This window comes from Benincasa hispida, chromosome 4 (assembly GCF_027475165.1).
Source record: "Benincasa hispida cultivar pf3 chromosome 4, pf3_genome.v1.1, whole genome shotgun sequence".
Classification (NCBI taxonomy): domain Eukaryota; kingdom Viridiplantae; phylum Streptophyta; class Magnoliopsida; order Cucurbitales; family Cucurbitaceae; genus Benincasa; species Benincasa hispida.
This window is the reverse complement of record NC_143481.1, coordinates 13,033,018-13,048,307: the sequence shown is the minus strand read 5'-3', so window position 1 is coordinate 13,048,307 and position 15,290 is coordinate 13,033,018. Positions and strand designations below refer to the sequence as shown.

The 15,290-nt window shown below is 38.4% G+C and overlaps 1 protein-coding gene across 1 annotated transcript; it reads right to left on the bottom strand.

Moving 5' to 3' along the window:
• Positions 1–3,999: 3,999 nt before the first annotated feature.
• Positions 4,000–6,542, bottom strand: LOC150036494 (uncharacterized). Its single transcript, XM_090313146.1, has 4 exons — positions 5,896–6,542; positions 5,128–5,311; positions 4,891–4,971; positions 4,000–4,785 (listed from the first exon to the last, which is right to left on the bottom strand). The coding sequence occupies exons 1-4, from the start codon at positions 6,540–6,542 to the stop codon at positions 4,000–4,002; spliced, it is 1,698 nt and encodes a 565-aa protein (XP_090169272.1).
• Positions 6,543–15,290: the final 8,748 nt, after the last annotated feature.

The window sequence follows — 15,290 nt, the reverse complement described above, 5'->3', positions numbered from 1 at the left end:
TCCTACTATGTGTGAATACCTCTCGGCCCATGAGAAGATGTGTGGCACCACATCGTTCAAGCCCCAGAATCAGCCCTTAAGAGAGCAATCTATCTATTTACCCTTACTTTGGGGAAGAAGTGAACTTCATCTTGTGAAGCTGAGTTCCCAACTCCCAAATCAGATGAATCTTCAAAATGATAGGTTCGAGTCGACGCTCCTAGCTTCCAAATCAGACGAACCCCCAAAAAGATAGGTTTGAGTCGGCGTTCTAGCCACTCGCATCCATTCAAATCAAAGGACCGCCCTCAATGACAGGAGTTCTCAACTCACTCAGGATTGAGATCATGTCAACTATGGTCATCCTAGTAAGTGAAGTCTCAGTCATGAACGGAGTTATATGACAAGACATTAACACTTCGAGGTCAAGTCTTATACAAACTCTTTATATAGGACGCCTCTGCTCGCATATCCACTACACGAATGATCAGGATCAGACCATTAACATTTGTAACAATTCCACAAAGCGGGTTGCATCCGTAGTGTTACCAGGATAAGGTTTTCCTCATACATCCATATATTACAGACTATTTTGCTGTCACTTAAGACATGATCTACTTTTATGTCACTACATACATGCTTAAGTTACATAAAGACAACCATGGATATTAAATTTATTGGTTTGTGGTAAAATAAAAAACATCTAAATGTGCAAAGTTGATAACGGGCAGAAATGCACGTTATTACAGTGCTAAGTTATTAAACAATGTAGGTTTGCGTTGATAAAATATATAAGATTGCATCCAAAAAGTATTAAGTTCATACTATTGCGGTCGCATGCGTTCATCGCATAAAAACAGTTAACTTTTGTATTTTTGTGCAGAATATGCGTTGACGCAAAGCGTAAAATACGATCAAAAGAAAGCAACGGTCGAGCGCAACGTTACCGCAAGGCTTTGTGTTGATTTGTGCTTGCAAATATCTGCTCAGAAGGATTGCCGCATAGAGCCGCCGCAACTTAGTGGGCACATCTGGGTGAAAAGCATAATAAATCACGATGGAATAGAAAGTCGATGACGATCGAATCTGAATTAAGTTGACAAGCCGCTAGCGAACTACTGTAGCAAGTACACTTAACTTTTCGATGACATATTCGACGCATCAGACAGAGAATTAATGCCATCCGATCAGTGTAATCATAAGAGAAAAGCAGCCTTTCATCCCGAAGCTCTATAAATACTGAAGGCAACCTTCAGTGAAGGAGTTCGGAGAGTTAGAGAATTTTTCCTTAGATAGAATAGCCTTGTTCATAGTTTTCTTTTTTACTTAGAAGACGGAGCGAGAGAAGGAAAGAGATGCCGACAGATCGCTCTGGTCAGCTCGAGAGAAAACCCAGAGCCGTGGAAAAGAAAAGAGAGGGCTGACTCTCGTGAGAGCGAAACTATCTTTTGAATAGAGTAGAAAAGACAGTGTAAAAGCCTTAGGAAGCAAGAGATTACTACCAGGCTCTTTATTCTCATCTTGCATTTTATTTTGTATTTCAACTATTTATCTATAAAATGGAACTTTCTATTCTACATCTGTTCATTCTCTTAAAAGCACACATGAGTAACTAACTTTATCGAATAGGTTGAGAAGAATTGTCACACCCCCTCCCAGATTACTCTTTTAATTTGGAAAAGGATATGATGGTGGTAGTTACTAACTCTACTGCCAGCACTCACCACCCTAGCCTTTTAACCTAATTACCAACCTGTTAAACAATAATAGCATGTATGCATACAGCATGCCTCCTTAAGGTTCTACATAAGATTATATAAACACATGTAAACAACCATTACATAACATCTATGGGGAAAATATTTATAGTTGGGCCCAAACAGCACTAACAAAGCCCTAGTCCCTCACAAAATATGTGTACATAAACAGTCCATCAACCTAAGTTCTTCTTAACAAGCCGGGCCTTTCAGTGGCAAGCAGCAGCAGGATCAACCTTGAGAAATCTGACCACTACCTGGAAAAGGAAAACATAGAAAATCTGTGAGCTAGTAGCCCAGTGAGTGACTATAGAATCATATTACACTATGCATTATATCACTATAAACAAGTAAATATATCGATGAGCATCTCAAGCAACTTCCTCTAAATATAAACATTGACAACCATTATTAGACATCATTAAACATCATTATTCCTTAGTTGAGAACGAGCCTACATCGCTCTAGCTCCCAACGTCTGTTACCGGCCAAGAGACCCATACTTCGGCCTCTCATTCAGAACTACCTACGTGCACGTAGAGTTTTCTAAGTACCGTCAATACCTTAGGTACTATTACCCAAATACCTTCTCCTTGTCCTTCAGTACCGGGTTATTTTCTAGCATCAAATTAAGTTTCATTGCATGCCATTTACACAAGGACTCATTCTATCATAGCCTTCCTCCAGAATGCATGCTTCAACATTAAAAACTTAACTTTTCTAATGAATTCACAACATACCTTGGCTTGCGTTAAAACATATACAAGCCGAAGAAGATACGCTAAGCTATTCATTAAACATTTGTTGCTTAAGGAAGTATAAATTCATCATCAACATCACCGTAACTTACATGGTCTTATATACATAAGTATTGAAAGCATTAAGTTCATTTAGTCACTCATAGCTTGTCGGGGATCTTAGCAGTTTATACGCCTCTCCTACCTCTTATTGGCCTGAAAGGACATAATTCCCGGTTAAATTCCTTAGAATTCTCAGCAGAATACCTCAGATAATTCATTTACTAATGAAACTTTCATCAACAAAATCAGCATTACTAGTGAGATAATCATCATGAGCGAGATCAAGTATTTCACTAGCAAGACTTCAACATAGCGAGAGTTACCAGCTCTAGTTAGATTTGTTTCCACACCAGCGAGATCCAGTCCAAAATTCCAGCGAGATTTTCTTCTTGAGCGAGATTTAGCACAAAAATCAACGAGATTATCATCCTGAGCGAGATCCTCATCCTTCTTATCTTGCTCTCGCTCTCTACGATGAGCTGTTTGCTTGATCTTCTCAAGCAGCTGCCTGCTTAGGCACAAATTTTCTGTTTCAACTTCAAAAATTCATAACTCAAAATCTAGAATTCTTTTCAAGAAACTTCCTACTACAAACTTGTTTAAATCGCGTTAACTTTCTTACCTTAAAATATCAGCCGAAAAGTCCTTGTAGTTTGTCCTAGAGTTATCAATCTTCACCTTGGGCCTTGATTAATATGAGAATCTGCCCCTTCTGCAAATTTTCTTTCTCCGGCAAGACAACCTCGAAAACTAGATTCTCTCAGCTTTTAAATGGCACCGATTTCACTTAATTTTCTCATGCCATTTGCGGAAACCAAGCTTCTGAAGTTCTGCTTCCTTTTAATCTTCCTACCGCCTCCCAAGTTCAATGATTAAACCGCCACATCACCCCGCACTTAGTCCTTCCAGCCAAAACCAATTTGTGAGCTCCTTCATTTAATGTTTTTCTCCTTCCATTCCTCCACAACTCCTGTACATAAACATGGATTTCCACTTATCAAATATTTAATATAACATTCCTTTGGCTAAACGTGCTAATCTAGGAAACTTAGAGTTCGGGGTTTACAATCACCTCCCCCTTAAAAGAAATTTCATCCTCGAAATTTACCTGATATATCATTTGAAAATTTGAGGATATCTCTTCCTCATTTGCTCTTCAGGTTCCCAGGTTGCTTACTCGATTCCATGATTACGCCATAGTACCTTCACCAAAGGAATCGTCTTATTTCTGAGTACCTGGTCTTTCCTATCTAAAATCTTGATGACCTCTTCCTCGTAAGATAAATCTTCTTTTACCTGTACTAGTTGTGCTACTAGTATGTGCATAGGATCAGGCACATATTTCCTTAACATTGACACATAAAATACGTCGTGAATACGAGTTAGCTTCATCGAAAACTGCAATCTATATGCTGCTGGACCAACTCGTTCCACAATTTCATATGGTCTGATGTATCGCCGACTTAATTTCCCTTTCCTCCCGAACTGGAGAATTCCTTCCATAGGGACAGTCTAAGAAATATCCAATCTCCGACTTCAAATTCTAGTTCTCTTCTTCGCTTATCAGCATAGCTCTTTTGTCTATCGCGAGCTGCCTTAAGATTATCTCTAATAAGCTTCACATTCTCTGTTGTTTGTTGAACTAATTTTGGACCCAATAATTGTCGTTCTCCGACTTCGTTCCAGCATACTGAGGTTCTGCAAAGTCGGCCGTACAACGCTTCATAGGGAGTCATTCCAATACTAGAATGGTAGCTATTGTTATATGCAAATTTAATCAATGACAATTGTGTATCCCAACTTCCTTTGAATTGTAATACACAAACTCTTAACATATCTTCCAGAATGGATTGCTTAAGTTGTAGCTTACTAGGCACACACATTCTTCCCTCCTTTTTTAGTTCATTATCCGCTCTCAATTGAAAGTCAACTCTGATTCCCTTACTTACATCATCAGCAATCTTCTGAAGATCAGGGTCTTTCAACTGATCCTGCTTAAGGTCTTCTACTAAGGTAGGCCTTACCTGGAATGTAGCTATCACTCCTTCTGATAGTCCTACTGATAAGGCAGTTCTAGAATTCCTGAATTCCTGCAATAACATTCCTTTCATTGAGCCAATAATGGCCTTGGGTCCCGAGGATTTCCTACTTAGTGCATTCGCTACAACGTTAGCCTTACCAGGGTGGTACTCGATGGAACATTCATAATCTTTGATTAGCTTAATCCATCTTTTTTGTCTTAGATTTAACTATTTTTTATCAAAAATATATTTTAAGCTCTTGTGATATGTAAATATTCTGCAACGCTCTCCAAATAAATAATGTCTCCACAACTTCAAAGCAGAAACAACTACTGCCAGCTCTAGATCATACGTAGGATAAATGTTCTCGTGCTTCTTAAGTTGACGAGAAGCATATGCAATCACTTTCCCATCCTGCATCAACACACATCCCAATCCTTGTCGGGATACATCACAATAAATCTCAAATTTCTTACCTGGAACAGGCAAGGTAAGCACTGATGCTGATACTAACCTCTGTTTTAGCTCCTAAAAACTATGCTCACACTCTGACGACCACTCAAACCTCACGCCTTTCCTGGTCAGGTTTGTCAATGGAAGAGCTATCTTAGAGAAACCCTCCATAAACCTCCGGTAATAACCTGCCAAACCTAAGAAATTGCGTATCTCTGGAACAATCGTGGGCCGTTCCCAATTAACTATTGCTTCCGTCTTCTGGGAATCTACACTGATACCATCTGCTGAAACAACATGCCTGAGAAATACAACCCAATCTAACCAAAAATCACATTTATTAAACTTAGCATACAACTGCCTATCTCGTAGCATCTTCAATACTATCCTTAGGTGGGTCATATGATCCTCCCTACTGCTAGAATATACCAATATATCATCAATGAATACTATCACGAACTGGTCCAAGTAGGGATGGAATATCCTGTTCATAAGGTCCATGAATACCGCAGGGGCATTTGTCAGTCCAAACGGCATTACTAAAAATTCATAATGTCCATATCTTGTTCTAAATGCGATTTTTAGGAATGTCAGCTTCCTTCACCTTCAATTGATGATAACCCGATCTCAGGTCTATATTTGAAAACAATGTGGCTCCTCTTAGCTGATCAAACAAATCATCAATGTGTGGTAACGAATGTTTATTCTTAATCGTTACCTTATTCAGCTTCTATAGTTGATACACAATCTAAGTGTACCATCTTTCTTCCTTACAAATAACACCGGAGCTCCCCAAGACGATACACTAGGTCGAATGTATCCCTTGTCAACTAACTCTTGCAGCTGAACCTTTAATTCTTTAACTCAGTTGACGCTATTCTATACGGTGCCTGCGATATAGGAGTTGTTCCTGGAATTAAATCAATAGTGAACTCCACTTTTCTATCGGGTGGCAACCCCGATAATTCCTCAGGAAATACATCCTGAAACTCATTTACCATGGGGACATCTTCTGGGTTCAACTCTTTCCCTTGAGCAATCACTACTTGAGCCAGATAGGCCTTACATCCCTTACTCAGCAGCTTCCTAGCTTTCACTGCTGATATCAGATTCCCCGCAGTTAATCTTTTGCTTCCTGCCAGCATTGCATTCTGGCCATTTGATTTTCTGAGCACTACTTCTTTCTTGTAGCAGTCCACTGAAGCACGATATTTACTTAGGAAATCCATCCCTAGGATAGCATCAAACTCTAACAACTCCAAAGGAAGTAAATCAACATAAAAGTCCTGACCATTGATCAACATCTCACAATGTTTATAACATTTATCTATTATTATCACATATCCCAAAGGGGTAGAGATATATAGCTCTTCAGACATAGGTTCAAATAACCTATCTATACTAGATGCAAACATGCTGGATATAAATGAATGTGTGGCACCAGGGTCAAATAAAACATATGCAGACTGTCCACAAAATATGACATTACCGGTCACAACATCTGGAGATTTCGCTGCCTCCTGGTGTGTCATGGCATACACTCGTCCCTGTTGTTGGGGTCGACCTACGACACCCTTCTGCTTGGCACCACTTGACCCTTCGCCTCGATTTTCAGCACCCTTTGGTTGGTTAACTGTCTGGGAGATTGTCTATTATGCTATTGGGGCTTCCCTATTCACCTGGGGACAATCTCTCTTGAAATGCCCCACTTGTCCGCATTGAAAACATACGCCTCTGCCACTATAGCATACTCCAAGATGCCTCTTGCTCAACTAGGGCACATCGATTTTCTGTATGTGCTGGCTATCGACTCACCAGCTCATGGCATCTCTGGTTGGCTAAGTGCACTGGCTGAGGGTCTCGATTTCCTCTTCTTGGATCCCTGCCAACTCGTACCAATGAATTGGCTTCCACTAGTCTGAATTGCAACTAGAGGTCGGGATCCCCTGTCTCTGGGCTCTACTACAGCCTCACTGCCCCTTTTCAACTGCTCATCATCTGCCAAACTTCGCTCAACTCATGTCGTCGTTTCCACTAATTGGTTAAAGTATAACCAATTAGCCGTAGATGTCACCGGAGTTCTAATCTCTTTCCTCAAACCTTGTTCAAACTTCCTGCATCTATCTCTTTCCTCAACAATAATCAGCAGAGCAAACTGCGATAACTCTGTAAACTTCTACTCATATTCTGCTACTGACATCGTTCCCTACGTTAGTCTGAGGAACTCATCCCTTTTCGCATCTCGGAACGAGGTGGGGTAATACTTGTCTTCAAAGGCCTTCCTGAACTCAGGCCATAACATCGCATTTGTACTGGCTCGTCTGAGGGATATCACTTTCCACCATTTCTTCGCTCCTTTCTGTAGTAGAAAGGTGGCTAGCCCTACCTTCCTGTCCTCTGGACAATTCATAACATTGAAACATTTTTCAATTACATCTAGCCATAACTCGGCTTTAGTTGGGTATGTTGTACCTTCGAATATCACAACTCCTATGGCTTTAAACCTCTCAATACCATATTTATTCTCTGGGTCGGCTCGTACTGAGCCCACACTGGCTGCTAACCTCTGCGTTATCCTATCAAAAACTTTATCTTCTAGTTGAGAATCTGCCCTTGCCTGGGGAGTACTAGACTCTTCCTCAGACGTCGTTTCCTGGCCCACTGGATCGTTCACCTTCCTCTTTCCACCCGGTGGGTTCTTTCTAACCTCCGGGCCCCTATTGGTAAGGTCAGTATTCCTGCCTCCTATCTGCTTACTCTGTCTACCACTTTGCCTCGGCATTCCACCTATTACAATGTACACATGTTAAGAACTCACACTTTAGGGACTTAGAATTATGCATGAACTTTCCCTCTTATTCCCAAAACCTTATACTCTGATACAAACTTTTCACACTCCCTCCCAGATTACCCTCTTATTCTGGAAGAGGATATGGCAGTGGTAGTTACTAGCCCTAGTACCAACACTCACCACCTTAGCCTTTTAACCTAAATACCAACCTGTTAAACAATAATAATGTATGCATACAACATGCCTCCTTAAGGTTCTACATAAGATTATATAAACACATGTAAACAGCTATGACATAACATCTATGGGGAAAATATTTACAGTTGGGCCCAAACATCACTAACAAAGCTCTAGTCTCTCACAAAACATGTGTACATAAACAGACTATCAACCTAAGTTCTTCTTAACAAGCTGGGCCTTTCAGTGGCAAGCAGCAGCAGGATCAACCTTGAGGAATCTGACCGCTACCTGGAAAAGGAAAACATAGAAAATCTGTGAGCTAGTAGCCCAGTGAGTGACTATAGAATCATATTACACCATGCATTATATCACTATAAACAAGTAAATATACCGATGAGCATCTCAAGTAACTTCCTTTAAACATAAACATTGATAACCATTCTTAGACATCATTAAAAATCATTATTCCTTAGTTGAGAACGATCCTACATCGCTCTAGCTCCCAACGTCTGTTACCGGCCAAGATACCTATACTTCGGCCTCTTATTCAGAACTACCTATGTGCACGTGGAGTTTTCTAAGTACCGTCAATACCTTAGGTACTATTACCCAGATATATTCTCCGTGTCCTTTAGTACCGGGTTATTTCCTAGCATCAAATTAAGTTTCATTACATGCCATTTACACAAGGACTCATTCTATCATAGCCTTCCTCCAGAATACATGCTTCAACATTAGAAACTTAACTTTTGTAATGAATTCACAACATACCTTGGCCTTTTTTAAAACATATACAAGCCAGAGAAGATACGTTAAGCTATTCATTAAACATTTATTGCTTGAGGAAGTATAAATTCATCATCAACATCACCATAACTTACATGGTCTTATATGCATAAGTATTGAAAGTTCAGTCACTCACAGCTCGTCGGGGCTCTTAGCGGTTTATACACCTCTCCTAGCTCTTCTTGGCCTGAAATGACATAATTCTCGGTTAAATTCCTTAGAATTCTCAGCAGAATACCTCAGATAGTTCGTTTACTAATGAAACTTTCATCAACAAAATCAGCATTACTAGCGAGATAATCATCATGAGCGAGTTCATCCTCATGAGCGAGATCAAGTATTTCACTAACAAGACTTCAGCATAGCAAGAGTTACCAGCTCTAGTTAGATTTGTTTCCACACCAGCGAGATTCAGTCCAAAATTCCAGCAAGATTTTCTTTTTAAGCGAGATTTAGCACAAAAATTAGCGAGATTATCATCCTGAGTGAGATCCTCATCCTCATTATCTCGCTCTCACTCTCTACGGTGAGCTGTTTGCTTGATCTTCCCAAGTAGCTGCCTGCTTACGCACAAATTTTATGTTTGAACTTCAAAAATTCATAACTCAAAATCCAGAACTCTTTTCAAGAAACTTCCTTCTATAAACTCGTTTAAATTAAGTTAATTTTATTACCTTAAAATATCAGCCAGAAATTCCTTGTAGTTTGGCCTGGAGCTACCAATCTTCACCTCGGGCCCTGATTAATCCGAGAATCTGCTCATTCAGCAAATTCTTCACTTTTTGTTCTTCTCCTTCTAAAATCTTTCTTTGGCAACACAACCTCGAAAACTAAATTCTTCCAGCTTTCAAATGGCACCAATTTCACTTAATTTGCTTATGTCATTTGCTGAAACCAAACTTCTGAAGTTTCGCTTATTTTTAATCTTCTTGTCGCCTCCTAAGTTCAATGATTAAATCGCCACATCACCCTGCACTTAGTGCTTCCAGCCAAAACCAATTTGTGAGCTCCTTCATTTAATGTGTTTTTCCTTCTATTCCTCCATAATCCTATAAATAAACATGGATTTCCACTTATCAAATATTTAATATAACATTCCTTTGGCTAAACATTCTTATCTAGGAAACTTAGAGTTCAGGGTTTACAAGAACTAAGCTAACATGACCTAGGATCTTCATCGCATGCGATTATCTTATCTTATACTGCGCCCAACACCCCTTTAGAGCTACTCGAGATAGAGTCTAAAGAAAGAACCTAAGGCTTGAGAGAGCTAGGTTAGAATTTAGACTCGAGAAAGCGAGATTAGATATGCATAAGCAAGAGATAGGGACTTAGAGACAAGCTCTATTTGCTAACATATATCGCACGCACCCTAGAGATAGGTTATGATATTATGTGGTCGCCTTATCTGTGTGTATGTCATGTTATCATCGCATAAATAAGAATAGAGGCTTATGTGTAGGTCCTTTAGAGTCATCGCATATATGTATGCGTTCTAGTACTAGAAGTCGTAGCATTTGCGTTGAGAGATGATTTGCTATTGTATGTATGTTGCATGAACGCATCCTAGAAAGTGTTAGCCAAACCCTTTCTCAACCCGTTCCCCGCATATTCATCGCATCTTCCGTATTATCAACTCTTTTCGTAACTCCGCCGTATACATTTATTTTACATCGCAAACAACAATCCAAAACAACTATTTGATTTATTAGTTACTGCAAAGTCTTCTTGAAAATTACCACCGCATACCGTTCTCCTAGTCCCTGAGTTCGACCCTGGACTTGCCAGGAAACTCAATAGGGTTTACACTTGGATTTTGCTGAGAAAACTTGTTGCTCAACGCATTTCCATCACCGCATTTCATTTCATAATTTCGTCTCATAAAATAATGCATCAAAAGTCAAGTAGTGAAATAAATATCACTTATATAATACATCACAAGTGTTTGTACAAAGTTGTTTACAAACTGTTGGACATGAGACTTTAGGGCACAAACCCCAACATAACTAATATTTAAATCGTATTCAAATGTTTATTCTCTCTCAAATAAACTTTATATTAAATGTTATCAAATACATTATATTAATTATATCACATACATTAATTTATATTAATTATATCACATACATTAATTTATATTAATTATATCATATATAATTAATTTTCTCAATTAATTTGAACAATTTAAATTAATCCAAAAATAATTTGATTATTAACAACCCTAATTTAGCTATAACCTTAATGGACCTTATGGACCTGTAGATTAAAGCTTAAATGACACTTGAATAATCAATTAAACTCTTCTAATTAAATTTTTCAACATCCATTAACTGTCGTTCACTCCACTAAAGACCAACAACTGCACTATTCGCACTATAGTTATATTTCTATGTCCATTAGATATAACCAACCAATAGTGGGATAACCCTTCACAAATTGCTCATAATTACAGCTGGGCCAAAATTATCGTTTTGCTCATGAAGTTACATATAACTTCTTAAGTACCATCGATCCCTCTAATGAACAATAAGTTATAGTTCAACTATGACCGAACCCCTCTCGGGGCAAAAGAGGGTGGATGTGACGTCACATTGTTCAAGACCCAAAATTAGTCTTTGAGGGAACAATTTATCTACTCACCCTGACATTAAAGAATGAGTGAATTTTGTTTTGTGTAGTTGTGTTCTCAGCTCCACGATCAAACAAATCCCCAAAATGGTAGGCATATTGAGTTGGCGAATTGGCCACTATTGCCCATGCAGATCAAAAGAATGCTTCAACTTACTAAGGATTCAGGTCATGTCACCTACGGTCATTCTAGTGAAATATAAGTCTTTACTATTAACGGTGTTATATACTGAGACTATTCATTTTATGGTATGGTCTTATACAAACCATTTTGTATAAAACACCCCTACTCACATGTCTCTACATGAATGATCAGGATCAGATCATTTATAGAACTTCACAACAATTGTAACATCTATAAAGCAGGCCGTATTCGTAGTATCACCGGGATAAGGTACCCAACCTTATCCATCTACTATAGACCGTTTAAGTTATCACCTAAACATGATCCACCTGTATGTCTCTACATGAATGATCGTGATCATATCATTTATAGAACTTCACAACAATTGTAACATCTACAAAGCAGGTTGTATTCGTAGTGTCGCCGGGATAAGGTACCCAACCTTATCCATCTACTATAGACCGTTTAAGTTATCACCTAAACACGATCCACCCGTATGTCTCCACATACATGTTTAAACTACAGAAGATAACCTTGGATGTTTGTTTATCGAGTTTGTGGGTTAATATTATTAAATGTCAAATAAAACATCTCATATTTTATTAAATAAATAAATTATTTTTACAATACAATTACAAACTAAAGGACCAATGAGATTTAGGGCATCAACCCCAACAATCTCCCACTTATCCTAAAACTAGTGGAGTGTACATCATAAAAGTCATACGAATACAAAAGTACACAAATCAAGAAACTAGGGCATAGATACGCCCAGTACAAAATCTCCAACTTACCCTAGATTAGATGTGGCATGTCTTGAAGACCTATACTCTACAGGTGACTCTCAAACACCTTAGACATGAGAGCCTTCGTAAATGGATCAACAACGTTGTGCACCGAAGTTATCTGTGTGACGATCACGTCCCTTCGATGCACAATCTCTCGAATGAGATGATACTTCTACTTTATGTGCTTCCTACATTTGTGACTCATAGGTTCTTAGGAATTAGTCACAACATCACTATTATCATAATAAAGGGTGATAGGCTTTGACATGTCTAGAACCACCTCCAGATCAGTCAGGAATTTCCTGAGCCACACAGTTTCCTTGGCAGCTTCACAAGATACTACATATTGTCTCTAAAATGGAGTCAGCAGTGCACCCTGTTTGGCGCTCCTCTAGACTACAACCCCTTCATTAAGAGTAAACACTGATTTTGAAGTGGATTTCCTATAATCTCTATCAGTTTGGAAACCAGAGTTCATGTATCTTGTAAGAATAAAATCTTTAGATCTATACACAAGCATGTAATCCCTCGTTCTCCAAAGATACTCGAGGATGTTCTTAACGGCAGTCCAACGATCAAATCATAGATTATACTGATATCTACTGACTATTCCCACTACATAACAGATGTCAAGTCTGGTACATAACATCGCCTACATCAAGTTACCAACAATCGATGCATAGAGGATCCGTCTCATTTCCTCAACCTCTTGAGATGTCTTAGGATACTGTTCCTTAGACAAAGTAACTTCATACCTAAAAGGGAGAAAGCCTCTATCAGAGTTTTGCATTGAAAACTTGACAAGCATCTTGCCAATGTATGATGCCTGAGACAAGACCAACGTTTTGTTCTTTCGATCCCTAAAGATCCGAATGTCTAGAACAAACTGCGCCTCTCCCAAATCTTTCATTTAGAATTGGGTCACTAGTCAATCTTTAATTTTGGTCAGTAGACCTACATCATTTCCAATGAGTAGGATATAGTCTACATACGACACAAGAAAAGCTACTAAACTGTCGATGATTTTTTTTGTAAACACAAGTCCCATCAACATTTTGAGCAAAGCCATAAGATTTGATTATAGTATAAGATCTTATATTCCAAGACCGAGAAGCTTGTCTCAATCCATAAATGGATTGATTAAGTTTGCAAACCTTTGGTTATTGACCTTGGGTTATGAATCCCTCAGGTTGCTCCATATATATGGTATCCTCAAGATTGCTATTCAGAAAAACAGTCTTGATGTCTATTTTCCAAATCTCATGGTCATAATACGAGGCAATGGACAGGAGTACCCTAATAGACTTCAACATGGCAATAGTTGATGAAGTTTCCTCCTAGTCGACTCCCTCAAGTTAGGTATAACCCTTTACTAGGGATGTCTATTTACTCTGCGGGACCCGACCCGCCATGAACGGGGCGAGGAATCCCCGATTAGACGGAGAATGGGGGAGGGAGCGGGGAAAATTTAGATTATATTCCCCATCCCCGTCCCCGCCCCGCCCCAATGAATATATTATATAATTATATTTATATATTATTATTATTATAGTTATAACTATTATTATTATTATTTTATCTATATACTTTTTACAAAGATCGTGGTATAAAAAGTTAGTTATTTTCTAATTTTCATTTCAAACTTTTCGTACTTTAATACATTTCTAAATTGTTCTAACATTTAAAACTTTCTACCTTTAGCCATAAATGTGGTAGTATTTAAAAGAAAAGCTTGACTATGATATTGTAATATTTAAATTTTAACTTTTAGAAATTATAGGATTAAATTATATTTTTACACATATAATAGTATTATTTTTATACTATTTTATTTGATTGAAAAATTTATTGGAAATAACTCATTTAATATATATATTTTATTTGGTTAAAAATAAACAAAATTTCTAAAAATGAATATATTTAAAAAAACAAACGGATAAATTTTCCCCACGGGGAACCCGATCCCCACAAATTCCCCATGAGGAATGAAATAAGGAGGGTGAGGATGGGGATGGGGAAGCCTTCCCGTCCCCGCCCCGTCCCGTGGACATTTCTACCCTCTACTACAAGTTTATCTTTGAAGGTTTGCATTTTCCCATCAGCATTCGGTTTTCTCTTGTATATCAATTTGCAACCTATAGGTTTTACCCCATGAGGTTGATCTATGAGATCCCAAACTAAATTGAAGTATATAAACTTCATTTTCGAGATCAGTGGCTTTGATCCATTCATTCTCATCAACATATTCCATTGCCTTCTTGTAAGATAATAGATCCTCAATACTGTCGTCAACTACGATATCTAGGGTTTTGGTTAAACCCATATAATGTATAAGCGGGTTCACAACCCTCCCACTATACTGATGCTCCCTCAATGTTTGAGGTGGATGTGACCTACTAGGTGAACCAACTTCAACAACTCTTTTTGAGGTATTGGGCTCTTCAATAACTCTTGTTAAAAGTTCAATAGTTTCATTGGAAAGTTCACTAAACACTATCTTACTGTGAGGCTTATGCTCCATTACGTGGTCATCTTCTAAAAAAGTAGCATTCGTCGACACAAATACTTTATTATCTTTAGGATCGTATAAGTAACCACCTCTCATTCCTTTGGGGTAGTCTACAAAGAGACACAATTTTGATCAAGGTTCCAATTTCTTAGAATTTGCTTCGAGCACATGCACTAGGCAATCCTAGATCCCGAAATGATGTAAACTACGTTTATAACCATTCCACAACTTCAAAGGTGTTCCAATAACATTTTTAGATTGAACGTCATTCAAAATATAGGTTGCAGTCTGTACTGCATAATCCCAAAACGAGTCAGGTAAGGAAGAATCGAATCATGTCTAACAAGGTCGATTTCTTCTTTCTGATACACCATTCTGCTAAGACCAGGTGATAAGAGTTGGGATACAATTCCATGTTCTATCAAATAGTCCTAAAATTTTAGATCCATGTTCTCTCTACCTCGATCAGATCGA